General features: G+C 49.6%; 1 protein-coding gene across 1 annotated transcript in view; it reads left to right on the forward strand.

Moving 5' to 3' along the window:
- Positions 1 to 6,138, forward strand: part of IGSF9B (immunoglobulin superfamily member 9B) — a 41,033-nt gene extending 34,895 nt beyond the window's left edge. Inside the window, exons 19-20 of the mRNA XM_057695020.1 lie at positions 3,228 to 3,349; positions 5,930 to 6,138. Coding sequence (XP_057551003.1) covers positions 3,228 to 3,349; positions 5,930 to 6,138 — 331 coding nt within the window. The remainder of the gene's footprint in view (positions 1 to 3,227; positions 3,350 to 5,929) is intronic.
- Positions 6,139 to 20,815: the final 14,677 nt, after the last annotated feature.

The raw sequence follows: 20,815 nt of genomic DNA on the forward strand, positions 1-20,815 counted from the left end.
GATACGCAGCTAAGGCCTCTGGGGCTATATGGTTGTGATTTGGGTTTTGTATGAATTTTATAACAAGTGAGAGAGAGAAAAAGAGAGTGTTAAGGTAAATTTCAGGGCCATGGGACAGAGAACTGGGATTCATGGCGAACACCCTCCGGAGAAGCCCCTGGGCTTTGAGGCCTTCACTTTCCAGTAATGCTTGCACTTTCTGGGGGACAGGGTCCAAGTTTTCTGCTTTCTTGTGTGCTCTGGAAGAACTGGGGCTGACTGGAAAGAGAACTCTGGTCTTACCTCGCTGGAGGGCAGCCCACTGGTCAGCCCTGGACTACCTGCTGCCCTTGTCCCAGGGACAGGCTGGAACTCCTTCACCCGGCCTCCTACTGTCAAAAGGTCAACGGCCATCAAAAGTCCATTACCTGAAAGTCCTCCGAGGGGGCTTGGCCTTGACAGGGCACATGGGCCGCCTTCCCAGGGAAGGGAGGCGGTTTGATTCCAGTCTGCTGGGACACATTTCACGTGACTTTTCTGCATAATTAGTGGAATATAAAGACCCCCTGCCCCCGCCCCCATCCTTCTAGATCCTTGCTTTTATTTTTTGCCTTTTGTACTGGGAGAGTGTCCCAGTGCCTTGGGGAGCCTTCTCTTGTCATGTGTCTGTGTCTGAGCACCGAGCCAAATGTGAAAACAGGTGGACAGCAGGTGTCCTGGAAGGGCTGGAGCTTGGCTGCTTCACAAGGGAAAATCGGCTTCCCCCCTCAGTGGATTGTTGCTGCTCGGGAATCGTTGCCTGAGGGCATCACTTCAGCCAACTTTCCCCCTCCCTGGTGTGTCTTCTCTGGCTCTGCCACTGAAACAGAGGATGTCAGTGCCTGTGGCAGCGAGTGTGTCCAGGGCAGGCTGATTACTCAGGTGCATGTGAAAGCAGTGTTTTCCTTCCATGTAGCTTCTGTACCTGTTTTCCTTAGGAAGAAGTTGGACACGCAGTTTACCTGATGTTGAGAGTCCTGGCTCTATCGCATGATAACTGGATTATAAGACACACTGCCTAACCTAACTTCAGTTCCTCCATCTGAAAAACGGGGTCACTGTAGTATTTGCCTCTCAGGGATGTTGTAAGGATTCAAGAAAATTATTGCAGAGAACATAGATCAGTGCCTGGCTTGGTAAGTGGTAACTAAATGCTGTATGATAAAAGTGATAATAGTAGTAATATGTTGCTTGAAATAATAATATTGTCCCTGGAAGTTGCAGCTGGCCTGGAGAATCCCTAGGTTTTGCAGGCACCCTGTACCCATTTCTCTCATGCCCTGAATTGTGCTGTTTGCACACTGGACCCTGGGCCCACTTGCTTGTCACACGCCTCCTCAGACTGCACATCACTCACGTGTGTGGCCTTTTGGAAGAGACTGGCTGGGACTGGGAGGCTTATGAATGGAGCCACAGATTCATGTCTTTTTCCTTCTAGGCAGCACGAAGAAGCCTTAGTCCAGGATGAGCTGGGGGTGAGGACGTTGCATCAGCTCTGGGAAGTCACACTCCCTCATGCCCTGGCCATCTCCATCCTTTTTTTGCCTTCCAAGTTTTCTTTCAATTGCTGCTGTGTAGGGTCTCCGTGGGTAGACTGGAATTTGTGAAAGAGGAAAGAAGGGGGAGTTGGCAGTTGGGTCTTTGGGGTGAAGACCCGACCTCTGATGGTGAGCTAGACTACTTCTCTCTGAGACCATGTGTGCATGTAGGTGGATTCTTAGTTCTGTGCCGGCAGGGGGCTGTTGAAAATCAAGACATTGTCTCTGACCTGAACTTTGGAGGAGCTTCTCCATACTTTATCTACTAAAGGCTGATGGAATGATGGTATCCATCAAAGAAGATGCAGGTTGCTTCCCTGTCAGTTAATGCAAGGAACCCCAGGAACCAGAGGCTTGTCTACAATTAGTCTGTATGTTTTTCTTCCTCATCCCTGCAAAGATATCTGATGTTGGGGAGATGCGGCTGTAGTCTTCTCACCCCCTTTTTTTAACCTTAGATTGCTTGCTGTGCACTGGGGACTTCTTTTCCCCTCACAGGTTTGGCTGTCCTACTCCCTTCAATCAGGATTTACCCACCACTGATTGTAATGGAGATGGAAAAGGGAGGTGTGGGGATGGAGGGAGAATGACTCGCCCCCATCCACCATGGTCCTGCTTTCCTGATGGCGTGCTACTACCTGCACTGGCAGGAAAGAAAGAGCAACCCGTCTCTCTCTTTCCCCCTTTACGCCTCAGGCTCCAAGTCTGGCTTACTTTGAGAAGAAATGACATTGATACATGTCTTCTAGATTTTCTTCTTTTATGACTCTTGAATAGTTCCCTCCAGTAAGCACAGATTGTCACAGACAGTCCATCCTGTCAGCTCTCTTTGGGCCCCTTTGTTACCTGCGCGGCACAGGCTCCAGTTAAGTTGCTGCCTTTGTCCTAACCATGTAGTCACTCTGTTAGGCAAATGGCTACATCCACTCCACGCTGACGTAGGTGGTCTCCTCTCCCAACAACCTTGATTTCTCTGTCCAATCTTAAAATATGGAGAACCACTGGATACTTGCTGCAGATGCCAAGGGCTTTGCAAGGCTGCCCGATTTGGACACACTCACCATCATAATCCACCCTCTTCTGTTCTCTCACGTGACTGATGGAGTCTGAGCCCAGTCTGCTGCTGAAACGTGGGTGGATGACAACTTGTTGCTGTTGGCTGCCAGGGTTCTTCTGCATCTTGGCGATGGGGGGGATGATCTCGCTGGGCATTGGGTTCCCATCTGGCCTGGCCTTGTCTTTCCTGGAGGAGGACAGTCAGTGGAGTGGGGTTGCTCTCCCCTTCCTTTAATCTGCCCCTTTACTTTTCAAGGTCTTGACTGTGATGATCCAAGAACTTCAGACATCGAAGATGCTTCCTTTTCTGACCTTCCTTGCCCCAGCTTGAGTACCACGTGATGGGTTCGCCATTAAAGCTTGTCTTTCCTTTCCTAGGTCACCTGATGTCTCTACAGATTGGTCTCTACCTGTAGTAGGCCTCCCACCTCCATTGGGTTTCTCTCTTCCAGGAGCAGCAGGAGGGCAGGTGTCAAGGAGCCGTCATGGGCACCTGGGACTCCGTAGAGCTGTGCCGTGTCCCCTCTGGGTCAGCTACTTGGCTTTCTTCCAGCTCCTCTTCCAAAGCTCCCTCATTTGGGAGCTGACCTGTGCCTCTCCAATTGTCCCTTCCAGGACACATCCACCTGCGCCTGGGAATGCTGCTGTACCTGAGAGGCTGGAGGCTCTGAAATACCAACGGATAAAGAAGCCCAAAAAGTCATCCAAGGGCTCCTCAAAGTCAAAGAAACGATCCGGTAAATGCTCCCCCTTGCTACCCAACCTGCTGTCACGGGCTTGTCTGGCTCAGGATCCCAGCCCTGGGTTCTCTGTAGAATCAACTCCTCCAGCTTATCTTGTTCTTTGTTTCTCTTTAATACTAACTGTCAAGTAATACACAAATAGAATTTTCATATCAAAAAGTGAGAAAAATAAGATTAAAGTCTCCCATCGTCCTCCCATTCTGTTTCATCCAAACTGGGAACCATCCCTCTTGGGTGTATGTGTGTTGAACCCTTCTGTGCATACACCTTTGGAAAATATATGGCATTGTTTCAGTGTATTTTTTGACAACATAAATAGTACGTCCCCCCCCCCTCTTTCTGCCGTATGCCTTGGACATATCCCTATCTCCTTATAGATTTCCTCTTTATCATTTCAAGCCTCTGGTTGGACATGGAAATTCTGGGGTCTTACTCAGTGTTAAGGGGTCACTGTGGCATGGTCTCAGTCTCTGTGGGCTGGCCAGACTTTTCTCCATGAGATAGAGTGAAATTGCCTTATTTTGTAGAAAGGACACCTTTACTGAAATGTGTGATGTTTATCCAGCAGTGATAGGTAGCTTCTAAGTGCAAAAATCACTCAGCCCCCTTTCAGACTTAGAAAATCCCTTAGTATTTATCACATGCTCTCTTTTTAGCAGTGGTTTTAGGAGTGCTATGACAGGCTGCCTGAGAAGACTGCTGCATGGCTTCCTTGCTGGTCTTTCTTATCTACCATAGAGCAACCTTCCAAGGAGGCTGAGTTACGGAAGAGTGATACACAGAGTCCCTTGAATCTCTGAGAGGCAGTGAGCACTTAGTTCTCACTTAGCCTTCAGATAGCCTTAGTTTATAGATGGGAATACTGAGGTGGAGAGAAAAAAATGAATCTTTTAGGTTCTGAGACAGAAATTAGAGCCCAAAGCTGAATTTTCAACCCATTTAAGCCCATTTCAGAGTAAGACCCATCTACCTACCTACTACCTACCTACCTATCATCTATCTATCCCCCCCCTTTTTTTTTTTTGCAAAAAAAGTCCCATGAGATGCCTGTATTCTCTTGTTCTGTTTGCAATGGTCCTGTTCCCTGTCCTATGATCACAACTCCCAAATGCCCAGGCTTTAGCCCAGATCTTGTCCATGAGCTCGTCTCATATTTCTAGGCACCCGCTGCACATGCAGCTGGATGTTCTGTAAGCCATTACAGTGTCTAAAATAGAGTTACTGATTATCCTCTCCAGATCTGCGTCTCCTCGGTTCTTCCCCAGTTTCATAAAAGGGCCTCGTACCCGCCCATTTGCTCAGGCTACTTCAATCCTGATCCTTCTCTTCCTCTCACATCTTACATCCAGTCCATCTGGTAAGGTCTGCTGACTCAACATTTAAAACACATCCTGAATCTTACCACATTTTTCTGTCTCAAATGCTAATGGTAAATTCTGAGTCATTCCCATCTCTCACCTTGACCAGAGCCGCAGCCTCCTATCTGGTCCTCCTGCCTCTGTCATGGCTCCTGCAGTGTATTCAACACACAGTGACCAGAGTGATTTTAAAAAGTCACAGGAGTGTGTGCACACATGCACACACACACGCACACACACTTCTGATTAAAACCTTGCAGAAACTTCCGCTTGCAGCCAGAACGGACTTCTGCCTGCCCTTTCTGCCTCACTGACTCTGCTCACCCTACGTTTCTGTGATGGCCTTCCTTCGGCCTCCAGAACGTGTCACATTTGCTCTTAGCTCGGGATTTTCATACTCTGGGAACACTTCTCCCCCAGGTCTGCGGAAGGTTCATAATTCAAGATTGCCTTGGTGTTACTCCTTCAGAGTAGAAGCAGTGCCTCTGTCATTTGCTGTCTCATGATCCTATTTTATCTTTCTTGGTAGCACTTGAAGTATCTGAAAGTTTTGTATCTGTAGTTTTTAAGTCTTTATAGTTTGTCTCTTCCTCTGCATCCCCACATTAAAGTATAATCTTCTAGAACGCAAGGGCTTTACCTCTGTGTCCCCAGAAGGACCGTGAGGCAGAGGGATGGCCTTGGCAGTCCAGGGTGGGCCAGACCTGACTCTAATGCAGATGAATAAAGTCTTGTGTGATGTCTACCATTGCTTGGGGGAGGGGGTGGGGAGAAAAGTGTGCTGAGTCCCAACCCCAATACCTCGAATGATGCCTGGTACCCAGGAGGCACTAAATGAGATGTATGAATATTTAATATTAATAAATAGAAAAAAGAAATGTTAGATAAAAGATACTGAATATATTCAATATTAAATATAAGATGAAAAACAGATGTTGCTTGATTAGATCGGTGAATCTGCAGGAAGTACAGCCACACCCATCCTGCTTTCTGGCTCTCGCTGGAATAGCACTTGGGGTGGCCCTGGGCGCTGGCCCTTTATGGTTTCTTTGCTGCACATTCTGCTCTAGTCTCCAGGCAGTTGGGTGATTCTGCTGTGTAACACTAGAGGCCGGGCACCATGCCCTGCAGAGGACAGCTGGATGTGCAAGGCTGCCTTCTCCCTTTCACCACTCTCTTCTCTTTTCCTATGTTGTGTACACCCGCTCCTCCCCAGATGGTTCTGCCTCCCAGGCTCAGCACCTTCCAAACTCTCAGGTCCTGTGGCCCGATGAAGCTGTCTGCCTCCGGAGGAAGAAGAGACATTCCCGGCCTGACCCCTTTGCCCGCCTCTCGGACTTGTGCCACCGCCAGCTTCCAGAAGACCAGACGGCAATTCTCAGCAGCGTGGAGCATGATGACCCTGGCCACGCCACTTTGCTGTGATGCCACACTTAAGTGTACCCCGAGTGAGGATGCTGGATGAGGGGCAAGGGCAGGTGCAGGGCGCTGGGTGTGCAGGGCTTTGTCCTCCCCTGCCAGTGGAGGGGTGGCCCAGCTGTTAGTTTGCAGGTCTGCTCAGACCCTGGTTCTGCTTGTTCTCCCTTTGGCCTGAGTGGGCGTCTCCTCTGCATCCCGGCCTGCTGGCCTTGTGTCCGGGAGAGAGGGCTGAGGGCAGACTGGCTGCTGTGGCTGTGGGTAGAGCTTGGGAAGTGAACTGGGGACTGGGAGAGATCTGCCTCCTCCCCCCACTCCCCTCTTCACTAGATGAATTTTCCCCACCTCCTCTAATATCTCTGGAGTGAAAAAAGAGGAAGCAATGGCTCTCGTTGCTCTCTGCTTCTGTTCAGTTTCTCAAGTCCTGAAAGAAGGCTGGACTTCCCGCCGTCTTCCAGACTCTACATATATATAGATATAGATGCAAATGCATATGTGTGTAGTTTGTGGGTTTCTCTATGTATATATATGTACATGGAAGCAAATGCTGTTTACTTCTGTGGTCAGTGGAAGGAGGAGGGAGAGGGCAGCCGGCATGTGGGCTTTGTGAGCAGGACTGGCGGGAGCTGGCGGGGGCCCTGGTGTCTGTCTTGGGAATGAGTCCTCCTGAGATGGGATTCATGCCTTCTCAGCTGAATTTCTCGTTTGTCTCGAGCTTCTCCCATTCAGAGCAGAAGCGGGGGCTTGCCATGGTTCCCGCTGCCTGCTTTGGGGGCTCAGCAGTGAGGTACCACAGAACTAAACACAGCCTTTATTTCTTGGTCCCGGGTGAAGAAGGGTGGCTGGTGAATGACCAAATGGGCTCAGAAGTAGAAGCTGCTTAGCAGTGGGGCTGGGAGGTGGCCCTGTGCCCAGACTCAAGCTCATCATCAGCCCTTTGGTCCAGCCGAGCCAGGAGCCCTGTGGCCGAGGGCCTCCCACTCCAGAGCCATCTGTGCCGAGCACCCGGCACTGCGGCTCTATTTATAGCCCGGCCTGGCTCTGCACCCTCTGGAGTGCTGTTTCAAAGCCTTGATTGGATTCCTCCTTTCCTTTTGTGGGAGCTAATTCCCCAGACTGATTAATTGCCATGTGTGGGGAGCCCGCCTGCACTCCTCTCCATGTGCCCCCCGCAGACCTAAGCTCCCACAGGATGGGATCAGATAAAGCTGGGGGGGCCTCAGATTCTGGGCTCTGTGGGGTGCTCTGGGCCCCCCACTTCCCCTAGATCTGTTTATATAGAACTGGCTGAGGCCTGGGAGGAAGGTGGAAGGGGTGAGAGGCGGAAGCCAGGCTCCATCCTTAATCTACCGAATTCTTGTCCTAACTCACACTCTTAGCACCCAGAAGCTTCTGTGAGGTCTTATAGCAACTAAAGTTGTATCTCTCTCTTTCAATAAGGTAATGGTGCTGCCCTTGACAGGGCAGAAGGCCTGAGTGTGGATGGGGTGAGTCTGGCTTCTTTCTCCTCCTCTTGTGCAGGAGCCTGACCTTCTGGCCACCCAAGAATCAAGGTGACTATCAGGCTCCTCCAAGTACTTCCTTCTTGGTGCTGCTGTCTTGGTGGGTTTGGGGACATCCCCTGTCCCACATGACCTGCTTGGATGTTGGCCCAGTCAAAGCACTGGAGACTTCTGTGGCTGTCAGCCAGGTGACCTAGGTGAGCTGGCCTGAGAGTAGGAAGCTGCACCTCCCTGCGAGCTTCCATCCTAAGGGTGACTCCTCTGCCACGCAGACCTCCCAGTGCTTCCTCTTCTTGCCTGGTGAGTGGGGACCAATTCCATCCTTGGGGCTCTGCCTCACAAGTCACACAACCACAGCTTCTTTCCAAATGCGACACATTGTGGAGAAAGAAGTGGCAGGGCAGTGTCTGTGGCCTCACCTTGTCCACGCCTTGCCCAGTGCCCTAGTGGAACTCGCACCTTCTGGCCAATGCACTTCGCTGGGCACCAAGTCCCAAGTCCAAGCCACCCCCAGGTGGCAGCTGCAGCAAAGCAGCGACTCTGCTTCTTTCCCGAGGCAGCACTACCTCTGCCACCATGCCCGACAGGTGACTCATGGGCACCTCTTCTGGGCCCAGGGGTCAGTCGTGGCCTTTGTTTGCACTCTCATGGTGGTTGTTTCTGAGCAGAGCAGCTCCTGGTGGACTGTGTGTGGGATGTCAGGGCTGTGCATCCTCAGGGTGAACCAGGCCACCCTCTCTGAGCCCTGTGCTGGGACTGTAGGCCCTGAGGTTACAACAAAAGAGGAGACAGAGTGGGAGCTCTGCTTCCTTAGGATGGCATACAGGGCCCTGCCCAGGAGCCATCCCCAGCGGTAACAAGGTGCTGACTCCTTCCTTGCTTCCTCTGGCCGTGCCCTGTACCTCAGCACATAAGACCAAACGGTTGGAGCTGTGCTTTTTGCTGGCTGCTGGGTGGCAGCTGTGCTGGGTGTCCTCAAGGCTGGGGAAGGACACAAGGCTGACCTATCTTTCAACAGCTTCAGACTCACCTCTCCTCCCAAGAGGGCTTCCTTCTTGTGACAGTGTGCATGGAGGCCGGCAGTCTTCCTGCACCCCGAGGAGCTAGTTCAGTATTTCCAATAAGGACTGCGATGGAAACTGGCAGAATACAGTCCCCTCTGTCCATGAGATAAACAGGGATGCCACAGGCACATACTGAGGTGCTCGGTGTGTGCAGGTGTGAGGGGATGTGCTTGTGAGTGTGTACATGGTGGGGGTGCAGCCATTTCTAAGGACCAGATATCCTTTGCACTCTGCCCTTGAACAACTGCAGTGACGATTCTGAAGCTTCCTTCGACTTTCACACTCCAGTCCACGGGAGATCAGGTGTCTTCCAAACTGCTCCTTGGATGATCTGGTAACCTTGCATAGACGTAACCTGCTCCCACATCTCAGCCTTTTGTCTGCCCCTTCATCCTGCATCTTGCCTGGGGACCGCAGCTGTTTCAGGTTAGGTGACTCAGAGACCAGGGAAAGGGTAAAGTGATGCCAGAAGGGGCCTGAGGCTGCAGTTTGAGGAAAAAGAAGCAATAAGGAGGAGGTGGGTCCTGTTTCTCAACTTGATGGCTGACCAGGTGGGGTCGAGTGTGGACCCCACTCAGCATGCAGTGGTTGACTCCGTCCATGAGCTCCCAGCCTGTCTCCCTCAGCTTCCCTCAGAGATCTGAGAGGCCTTCTGAGGCTCCGCTTTCTCCAGGGCAAGGATGCTTCATCCCTCAGGGCAGGCAGGGTCTGCGCCCGCTTTGAGGAGGAGCCCCTGTCCCATGATCCTGAGCGTGGGGGCATCTCAAGCAGGGGTGGACTGGAGTCATTCATATTTTTCAATGCTGTCTTTATTTTTGATTTGGGATCAAAATATTTGGGGTTAAACTGATTTCAGCTGTTTTCCTATGCTCCTTTCATGCAGAGGAAACCTGGTAGGATTCAGATCTGAAATTTCCTGACTAGGGTTTGTGGGGTTTTGTTTTGTTTTGTTTTTAGGTTGACAAAATAGCTTCAGGGAGGAAACAGATGTCACAGAGGATCAGGGTGACTGTCACTTGCCAGGATTAGAATTCAGGGCCAAGGTGTGCGTAGTTGGAGCTGTTTCTTCCAATTTTGTTAGAAAAAGCCTTTTGGGGGATTGGGGTGGGCTGGGGGGAAGAACTGTACATAAAGTACATTTTATTACTATGTAGAGAAACATAGGGGAAGAAAAGCTCATGGTTAACCCAGGGCTTGCCTTGCTTGCATGTGATGGAGCTTTGGGAGGCACCACAGGGATTGTTGGGGAGCAGCAGGAAGAATAGGTAGGCAGGCGCCTGGGGGCCCCCCTGAGTGCGTCCCCCGCCCCCTCTGGGAAGTGTGCATCCTTGGCTCAGCTCTGCTTTTCTATCTTCTCCAAAATAAAGGGAGGCTGGAGGCTCAGAGCCCTGTGGGGCTGCATTGTTGCTTTGAGAAGAGGGCTCAGGAGTGTTTTGGGAAGGGGGCTGTTGGTGTGTGGAGAGGTCGTCAGCTTTCTGCCATGTGTCTGTAAGGCTGGAAGGGGAGTAGACAGCCAGGTTGGCCCCGGAGTAGGAGGTGGGGATGCTGGGATGTGACAGTAAAACCAAAGCCAGGGACATCAAGCTTACCTTTCTCTTTGGGCACATGGTAACTTAGTTGCTGCTCAGGGTGCAGTGTACAGGTTGGAGGTAGTCCCAGGAAAAGAAAGAGGAGAGACTGCCCTGGGGTGGGGCAGGCTGGGAGTGGAGGCAGTGAAGACCATTTTGTGGGGACAGGAGTTGGGGGGTGATACAGTCACTGAAAGAATACTTGAATCCTGAAAGGGTCTGGCTTCTTAGCTGGACCTCCTCATTCTCTCTAGAGTCAGTCGACAACACTGAGTGCCCAAACCAAGCAAGGACATATTCTCTGTGATGTCTGTTTGTGGGGGCTGCTCAGCTCCAAAGCTAGGAGACTTGTCTTGAGGTCCCCTTGCTACCACCAGCTCTGTGTCAGTGGAGAAGGAGAACTGTTCTTGTGAATTTGAGTCTGTTCTCATAAGAAGGGCTGTGGCCTCTTCCATTATCTGAAACTCGTCCTGAGACACTGTTACGGGGGATGGAGAGGAGGGACTGGGGCTGGGCTACACCTTTCTTCCCAAGGGAGTGAGACTGCTTCAGATCACAGAGCTACACAGAGACTCTCTTCCTAGAGCTTTCATCCTCACCTTCTTTTGTGAAGTTAAAGCTACCAGTCTGGTGGACATAGGAGGGTGAAAGGGTTCACCCTGAAATCACACCAGCCATTCCTCTGTCCTCTTTGATGGCTCCAAATCTGCCTTCTTTCACATCAAGAGGCAAAATTAAAAATCCCTTCCTTAGAAGAAGTTGATAAACCAAGGATCAAAGCCCAGATTGGACTTCAGTGCTTTTTAGCAACCGGATGTTTGGTTAGGGGTGTCCATTACCACCCCCTCTGACTGGCAGTGAATCCACACTCATCCAGTGCTTTATTTCTGGGCCCCCCATCTGTGCTTTCAGATAAGTTTTTCATGAGCAAATACAATATTTTGTGTGTTGGGTTACTGAGAGGGTAGAAGTGTTTTTATGACCCATTTTAAGCTGGAAGAATAAATCAGTAGGTTGAGTCTGATCCAAAGACACTCCCACACCCCAAGGGTTTCTGTGTAGGATGAGGAAAAGTGAGGCATAAGTGCAAAACATCACTGCTGGCTACCCATACCTTCTAGAAGCTAAATACTCTGGTAGAACAGCAGCCATTAATCAAATCCCTTGGCAGTCTCTTCTGAGGTAGATTGGCAGTGGTAGGTAGGATTTTTGACGAAGACTGATGAAACAGCTGTCAGCTTCACTGGCTGGGAGAGCTGGACTGGGGGGTTAGGGAGAAGTGGTACAAGTTCTCAGTTCCTGTTCCTGGTCCCTCGCTGTCTTTCCCATCCCACTTGATGGTGACATGAATGGCTGCTGGGCCTCTTGTTCTTTTGGATCTTGAAGAAATGTGCTCCACCAATCCCTCCCCTCCCTGGCACTGGATTCCCTGGATTTGTTTTAGGACCCAGGCCATGCTCTCCCTTCTGCCCCATATACACACCGACGTCCCTTTCCTTCCTATTCCACTTCTTCATGGCTCTAGGGATCCTGACGTTGTGCATGGTTTACGATGGGGATGTGGTTGGGTGGGGCAGGGAATCTGGGATGGGAGAAGGGTTGGGCTGGGGAGGGGGATTTGCATTTCCAGCCTTAGAAACACCACGAGCATGCTTTTGATGATGTGTGGGGTTTTCACACACACAGAAGGAAGGGGTAGATGCTGACTCCCCTCGTACTGGTGATGAGGGCTTAGGGGCTTTTCCCTCCCTCTTGGCTACAGCATCTGAGAGACCTTGTTTCTGGCGTGGGGAGTAGACCTCCTCATGGCCATCTTGCAGTCCTCATAAGGGAAGCTGTCAATCACTCTCAACGAATATTTCTATTGCCTACTGCAAACCATGAGGGGTCTGTCATGAGCAGACAGTGTCCTGGCTGGGGTAGAGAGGTGGGACTGTCTCACCTGTCCCTCTGCAGTCACCAGGCTATCTCCCTGGTCTCCAGCCCCAGCTAGCTGTCATGTTCATGTTCCTTTCCTGGGCTCAGGAAGAGTGTGTGTGTGTGTGTGTGTGTGTGTGTGTGTGTGTGTGTCTCTGCACACATGCACGTGGAGATGTTTATATGGTGTGCATGTGTTGTGTATGTATGGTGCCTATGCGTGTGGTATGTGGTGTGTTGTTTGGTATGTATTTGTGTGTGTGGTGTGCTTGTGATGTGGTGTGTGTGTATATGTGGTATGTTTGTGGTATGCATTTGAATGTGTGGTGTGTGTGTATAACAGATTTGTAGGAACACACTAATTTGCCTGAGTAGCCTCAGGTCTAGGAGACCCTCTTTTTGGTTGACTCTTTCTTTGCGAGGCAACTCCTATTTTGGTAGGAGGGTGAAATTAGTAATATACCATCTTTAGTGTATTTTTTATGGAGACTGTACATAAAATTATATAAATATATATAATTTGTTCTATTTTAAGGAGAGAGGGGAGCTTATATAAGGGGGTGGGTGGGTGCAGGGATCGAATGCAATAGTCCTGATTGGGAGGCTTCAGGTAGTGGGGCATCTGGGGAGTGGGAAATGGGAGGGCAAGAGACTAAAGCCGGGCGAGAGGAGCAGGGATTCATGCCCTTGGCACACATATATAAATAGACTGAAAACCTATGTAAAGTCTATCTATCTAGCTTGTCTATATATCTATATATCTATATATCTATATGCAGTCATAGTTTGCTTTATTTTTGTACTTGTGCTTAGAGATGTGTGGAGCAGGACCACCTGGGGTGGCCTGGGATTCTAGCTCATGCCTTGGTGCCCCCTCCTTCCCCATCCTTCCTCCATGCCTCGTCTTTTGAGACACTCTGTTCAGAGTCGCTTGGGTCTTTCTGATGGACATGTGTATATATGAAAATTTCAAAAATAACAACACAAACACTCCCCCTGCAGAAAGGACAGATGACTGAAGGCTGTGGGAAGCTACTGGATCTGGTAGCCCTGGAAAGCCAGGGTCCACAGCGTCTCCTGTCACTGGGAGGGGACACTGCGGCTTGAAAGCTTTGGCACAGGTGCTTAATAGAGTTAGCGTGGACAGCGGAAGACTCTTGAGTCCATCCCCATATTGCTGGGTGTGGTGCCCAGGTCGAGGTTACCGGGGGTCTGACAGCAGTACCTGTCCAGGTCTGCAGTACTTTGACTCAAGCACCCCTGCAGGGTGTGGCATCTCAAGAGAGTTTTGTGAGGCTGATGGCATGGGCTCAGTCTTGGAGAAGAACACCCTGGCCATTCTTGCTGCAGATTCTTGGAACCAGTGTGGATATAATAGCTGGTATAAATATATCATAGATGCTTTTCACAGTTATTATTTTAATTGGAAAATAGGTGGCATTGGAAACAGAATAGCCCAATTCTGGGGCACTGGGTGGAGGAGGAAGAGTGAGAGGAGAACTTAGGGCGTGATGGGGAGGATGGGGCCTCTGGACCCTCCTTCTGGCACCTGGCCTGGGCCTTCCAGAACGGAACAGTGTATTGGTAGTGTCTGACCCAGAACTGGAGATTCTGGGGAGTTAGGCACTCACTGGCATTTGAGCAGGAAACTGTGTGTGTCCTGAAGAATACCTCTCAGAGAACTCAAGACCTCACATATGCTGCAAGGACCATGCACTCTGTGGCCTCAACAATTGTCTCTGGGCGCTAGCTCTTTCTCTGACTTGCCAAGAGCTCAGAATAATTTGTTGGAAGTTGGTGCAGGGCCAAATAGTGCAGGCAGCCAGGAGAGACTTGTGGATGTAACCTCTCTGCCTGCATCCTGCTCATCAACTAAAAAGGCAATACTAATTCCTCCTCCCCAGCCAGGGTGTCTTGCTAGCCAAGAGCTTTTGTCTTGTGGAGTTTGGTCATTAGAGGAACTCAGATGCCTCACCTGTGGGAAGGGCTTTTTTTTTTTTTTTACATGTGGAGTATTATGGAAGAGTAGGTTGGGGTGAAGCTCAGATTAGCCTCCTGACCCTTTTGCTGCCACAGTGTAGACTTTAAGGGGGCCTGACATTCACTCAGGTACTGTCCTTCAGTCCCTGGCATACCTGGTCAAGACACTTCTCATTTCCCAAGGACAGTGAAGGAAAATGGACTCTGTCCATGCAGTACTGGGGGAGCTCCAACACTGGGTCCAACTGGCCATGTGTCAGTCCTTGGCAGGTGACTAATCTTTCCTGAAGTCTCCTCAGGAGGCCAAAGGAGGATACAACCAGATGCTTCTTAGAAGATTTTTCAGGAAGGTTGAGCTAGGGGAAAAGCAACATATTCTATTGTCCCTTCCCAGCTTTCAGCCTCTTCCAACCTGCCAAGAGGGCTTTCCATTACCATTATTTTGGCTCTTAGAGCGATCCTATTTCTTCACAGACCCTGTCGCACTTCTGGTACCATGCAACCAGCAAAACAAATCACAGTATCCCACTGGGTCTGCAGTTACTCTAAAACTCTGCTTCTGTCCACATGAAACCCAAGGTGTGGTCCTTAGCACCAAGGAGTCACTGCCCTCGGCATTCCCATCCCATCCCTCTACCTCCAATTGGGGTCTTCATTTATGGGAAGCAAAATGAAGACAAGTGACACAGCCCTACCTTGAAATTTCAGAACTTGAGGAGGATGTGATGTTTATCTCTACCCTGTCCATGATCCTGGCCCTGAGCCTCAGAAAGATGGTAAAAGGGTACACATTGGCGGGGAGAGGACAGACAGCCCAGCCAAGACCTCCAATTTCTCTGAAGAGCCAGCCTTTCACAAAGGCACGTGGGGCAAAATGTATTGAGATCTGATTATATGTGGAGTAAGCAAAATTTTCTGGTTTTGAACCTCGCAGTTAACGCGACAGGTTGGTGGAATGGGTGCTCTGATTAGGTCTTTGAGGCCCAGAGCCACTACCAGGAATGTGACCTGTAACATGTGCTTGTGTTGTACTCCTCAGTTCCCAAGCAGTGGTAGGGATGTTGAACTTTGGTGCTTTTCCCTGTTGGTAGGTGGTGGGGCGTCTATAGGGTTGTTTTAGTTTTGCTCCCTCTGTCTGCTGTATGGAACAAGGGTTTGGAGTAGACAGATTCACTGGGCTTTGCTCGCCCAAGGATCAGCGTGGGCTGTATCCTTTCCCTTTGGTCATCGAGCAGTAGCTTGGGGAAGTGGGGTCTGCCCATTGCCCTCTGGCCCTTCTGCTCCTCTTTGCTGTAAGGTGTTCATGTTGATCCACATTGGGCAACATCAAGGCAGGAGGTGGGAGAACAGGCAAATCCACATAGCACATTCTCTGTCCCTAAGGGTCTGGCCCCAATGTTGGCATGTGGGGGTCTCTTCTGTGCTGCTGTACCCAGGGCTTTGATCGCTGGGACTTCACACTGAATGGCTGGTTTAGGGAAGAATAGCAGTTTAAAGCCCCCCTCACCAAGTCGTGTACATCAATCTCCAAAGGTCTTAACGCCTCGTTCAGATTTCATTTCCAAACTGCCATCTGTGGAGCCAGAGGTAGGGGCGTGGGTGGGTGTGTGCTCACCAGTTGCTCCTTCTTTTTGACAGCTGCTGACCTGAAGGGACCATATCAGCTTCATGTCAGTGACGCCCAATTCCTCTTGTCTCCAGCTTTTTCTCTTCCACCAGGAGAGACTTTATCACCCTGGGTAGGATTCTTCCATTGCACACCTGGAAGCAATGTGTGTGGATTTCTTTTCCCCATTTCACCCAGTGGTCTGTAGACATACACAGGGTGGGCAGGGAGGGGGTCCCGCAGCCACCTCCTGAGACCCTGACAGCTCTGTGCCTCTGGATACCCAGGGGCCTTTTGCATTAGTTCTTTTCTGAGGAATCTGGGTATGACTCTCAGTTTGGTCGTGGGAGTTCCCGCTCTCATGGCAAACTCTTTTTCCTTCTTCAACTTTCTTTGGGGGTTGCCCCCATCCATGCCAGGTCTTCTTGTGAAGACCCTTCAAACCTCGTTTCCATTTCTTGAATGTCAAGTACTACAACGTAACTGCGCTAGGGTGCTTTATGGTGCTGTTCTTGAAGAGGCCAGCTGGACTGAACCTCCTTCGTCCCACTGGTTCCTTAAATCTTGCTGTATTTCGTCTTCTATTTGATTTTTCCCATAGGGGTTTGGGGTGGGAGATGTAGGGGTGGCTTTTGTGTTCTCACTCTCTCTCTCTCTCCTGTATGTATGCACTGGATAAAGTCAGTTATCATGGGCAGCTGGCTTCATGGTACTGGTTGGCTGACTTTGGTTAACTATTAAAGACAAACCAACAAATTGTACAGCTGCACACAGAACACCTTTGAGTGTGAATCTGAATGGCAACTAGAGGCTTACTTTTTGAACTTCAGGTATGTAACTCAAAAGTAAATAAAAACACTATTTTTTCAGTAAGCTTTTTTTTTCTTCTAAGAGACAACTTAGAAATCAAACGATAAGAACATTTAATCGGTGCTGTACCAAAGCCTTATATGAACATATTCTACACTCTGTACAACCTGTCTCTGGTGAGTGCCCTGTTCTGTCACCCTCTTCTCAAAAGCCTGGGAATGCCAGCATGTGCCAAGCCTGGGGCTAGGTCTTGGGGACCTGTGAACCAAGGATACCCCTTGGAGCAGACGATGATGGTGAAGATGGGACACCATTCTGCTTCCTGAGTAGACTCTGGAAAGACACCAGGTGTGTGTGTGTGTGTGTGCGTGTGCGTGTGTGTGTGTGTGCACGCGCGTGTATGGGGGATGGGGTGTGTGGGTGTGCTACAGGTGCACAATGCCAAAGTGAATGCACCAACTGGGGGCCTGAACGGGAGACCCAAGCTGGCTCTGGGAGTGGGCTGGTTGTAATGAGAGGGGGAGGGTGTCCTCCCCCATTTCCTGTCTCCTTCCCTTTCCTCTCTGTCAGGGAATGGAGGTTTATGGAAATAGCTACACTTTCAACCAGGTGCTTTTTCCTCAAAAATCTCCAAAGTCTAAACATTTATATAGGGCCCATCCAAGAGGCAGGCACCTCCAACCACCAAATCACAGACCGTCAGGACAGGGAGGAACCTTCTCCCCAGCTCCGGCTTGCTTTCTTGGAGAAGGGGTTCCTCCTGCAGGGTCCTGTGACCTCCCATCCTGGGCTGGGCCTATTCCAGCTGCCACCCCTTCAGGCTGCTCGACCCCTTCTTACCAATCCACAAAGAAGACTCAGCCGGAGGTGCCCCCTCAGCCACACCGGCTCTGTGGCCTAAGCAATAAAGCCTGCCCTGCCTTCCACAGACAGCGACCTTTGGCCTTAGGCTCTTGCCAGCTGAAAACTGAGTGACACCCCAGACTCAGTTAGGAGAGGACCTGTGGCCTGCTTCAGCTCAGGTCACCATGCCAGGCTCCCCTCGCTGGCATTTCCAGGCTTGCCAGATACTAACAATGCATCGCCAGTAACACTGCATGTTCATATAGTGAGTTAAAGAGCAAAACAATCAAACACAGACATGGGCAAACAAGCAAAGGGAAAAGAAGGGGCACAACGGGAGACAAGATGTGTAGCCAGTGAAGGAATGCCGGGAGTGTTGCAAGTTAAAATTAAAGAAGTTTAGGATTTAACTGCTTCTCATGTAACATTACTCTGCTTCAGAAATGTTTTGTATTTTGATATAAATAAATATTTGCTAAAAAAATTCATTTTCTAACTTTTATTTATACCTAGGAGGTAATTTCTGATGGTATGTGATCTCACCTCTGACTTTTGGTCTCCCTAATCAACCCCACATTTGAAACTTATGGCTCAACATGATTGTGAAAGGATTTGAGGCTGGAGATGAAGTACCCTTCAGTCACTGCACAGACGTGCACTGAGGGTAGATCATGTGTGGGTCGTGGTCCCATTCACTCGGGATCCATCATGAACAAGTAGGCAAGGCTCCTGCCCTTCTAGGCTTATATTCTAGAGGTAGGGAGACAGACAGCAAGTAATTATCACAATAAGAAAGCCACGTAGAATAAGGTGATAAGAGCTTTGGGAGGAAACTAGGGCAGGCTGAGGGGCATGGGGAGTGAGGAGGAAGTGTTGGCTGCAGTTTCAATCAGTGCTAGGGCGGCGGGAGGCGCCTCACAGAGAGAAGTCAGCCCCTGAGCAAAAGCTGAATGAGGCCACATAAAGTTCTTTAACTTGTAGACTTTTCACAATGCCTGAAATCTTTAAGAATGGGGAGAAGAGATGCTGACTCTTCAGTTATGTGATGAAGACAGTCTTGGGCCTGACTCCATCTATCTAAGCAGGTCTCAGCTCTGACAGGCAAGCCTGCAGCAACATTTCATGCATCGACTGCTCTATGGTGAACCACGCTTCCTCCCACTTGGAGGGGCTGTCGTCTCTGGGGTGGATCTGTGAGACCTGACTGCCTAGATCAGCACACCTTACTCCCTTATCACACCACCACCCCTCTTGCTCCTTAGCAGCCTTTCTTCCTTATGTTCTATCTCAGCAACACTGGTAACCTATCAGCACCTACTGTGCTTATTTTTAGTTTCATTTGGTCTTTAGGTGGAGGGCAAATACCAAAATATCATATTTCTATTTATGGTCATGGTTCCAAGTGAAGAAAACAGCAACCCACCAGCCAAACAAAAACAGGTCCGTCTACAAATTTAAAAACACCCGCCGTGGTAAAAAGTCTCCATTATAAAATGCCTTGAAAGCTGTGCACTGGGGCTGTTATGCCAGGAGAGTGCCTCCTATTGTCTCCCTGGCTTGCTTTGCCTCAATGAATTGTCACAACTCTAGTTTCCGTTTCCTCGGTCCTTTTTCTTTCTGAGCCTTAATGAAAATCTTTTTGATATTTCATATACCCTGGTCTTAATTTTTAAAAGCAGACACTTGGAGTGTTTTGTAGTCTCCCGTTTTCACACAAATAAGAGTGCCAACCCTTCAAACTCCTCTGCTCCAGGCTGTGAGCTGAGACAGACCCCTGGATTACTCATGGCTGAGAATATGGACAGAAATGAACCTTTGTGGTTAGATCTGTCGGCTCTGTGGCAAAGCTAAGTCAAAAAACATTAAGTAGTGAGGAGAAATAAGTAGGTTAAGTCAGGAGACCCTTCTCTGTATTAAGTTGTGTTATTTAAGGGCCTTTACTCTGCTTTTAAATTGTCCCTGACTTCATGCTAACTCAGAGCTCCACACTTTAGAAGATTCTTTCATGTGTATTTCATTTGGTGCCCATGGTGACCTTACAGATTAAGTAAAACAGGTGATGTTCTCTGTTTTTCAGAGACAGGAATGGGCGGAGAGACCCAGTACAGCCAATCAACCAATGTCCCTTCTTTCCTCTCCTCTCCCTCCTCTCCCCGTCCCCTTTCCCCTCCCCCACCAGTGCCTCTTCCATCTCTTCCTTCCTTCCTTCCTTCCTTCCTTCCTTCCTTCCTTCCTTCCTTCCTTCCTTCCTTCCTTCCATACCCCTCTTTGTTCCACAAAGGCTTTAAGGCAGCAAAAAGTTGCCTAGAAAGCAAGAAGAGGCCTCAATCTTGAGTCCGGGTCCAGTACTTTTTTCCCTTAGGTTAACTTTCAGATGGACACAACCTACTCCCAGGATATCTGTGTCTCTCAGTGAGGGTACTGGCAGAAGGACCCAGACTGAGTGCTGGAGGAATGCTCCCGGACAGGGTAACTGATTCAAGCAGGGACCCTCGTCTCTTAGCCAGGACCTGGACCTTGGAGGGTGAAAGTTATGCTTTGGGACCTTGCCCTTTCTTGTCAGAACAGAGAATAACATTTGTTTTGGTGGAGATTTACAGGAACATCATTACCTGTCCGTAACCTGACCTCAAGAACAAAGGATCTGACACCAAGAAGTCTACAACAACTAACCACACTTCTCCCTCAACTTTCCTATAAAAGGGCTTTGTTGAATGCTTCCAGGGAGTTCAGGGTTTTTAGGGCATGAGCCACCCATTTCCTTGCACGACCCTGTAATAAACCTTTCTCTGCTCCAAACTCTGAAGGTTTGGTATTGTTTGGTCTCACTGTGTGTCAGGCACACGGACTTGTGTTCGGTAATATACTTAATGTATACAATATGATGAGCTTGGAATATGTATATACCCGTGACTCCATCACCTTCAAAAGTTTCCTTGTGTCCCTTTTCTTCTGGTAGTAAGAACACTTAACATGAGATCTACCCTTTAACACACTGTTGGGCACACAACACAGCACTGCGACACTGCTGTCCAGCAAATCTCATCCTGCAGAACTGAAACCCCACACCAACTGAACAACAACTTCCCTTCCTCTGCCCTGGTAACAACCGTTCTGTTCTTTGCCTCTATGTGGATCAGGAATTTGGGAGCAGCTTCCCTGGGTGGTTCTGGCTTAGGCTATCTCATGGAATTGCCATGAAGCTCTTAGCTGGGGCTACAGTCAGTCATGAAGGCTTTCCTGGGGCTGGAAGAGCTGCTCTCAATGTGGCTGGTAAGTTGATTCTAGCTGCTGGTGGAAGGCCAGTGACTCTCCACGTGAACTTCTCCAACATCCCAAGAATCCAGCAACTGGAAAAACCAAAGCAGAGGCTGCAATGTCTTCTATAAACTAGCC

The sequence above is a fragment of the Hippopotamus amphibius genome, chromosome 9 (genome assembly GCF_030028045.1).
Source record: "Hippopotamus amphibius kiboko isolate mHipAmp2 chromosome 9, mHipAmp2.hap2, whole genome shotgun sequence".
Taxonomy (NCBI): Eukaryota; Metazoa; Chordata; class Mammalia; order Artiodactyla; family Hippopotamidae; genus Hippopotamus; species Hippopotamus amphibius.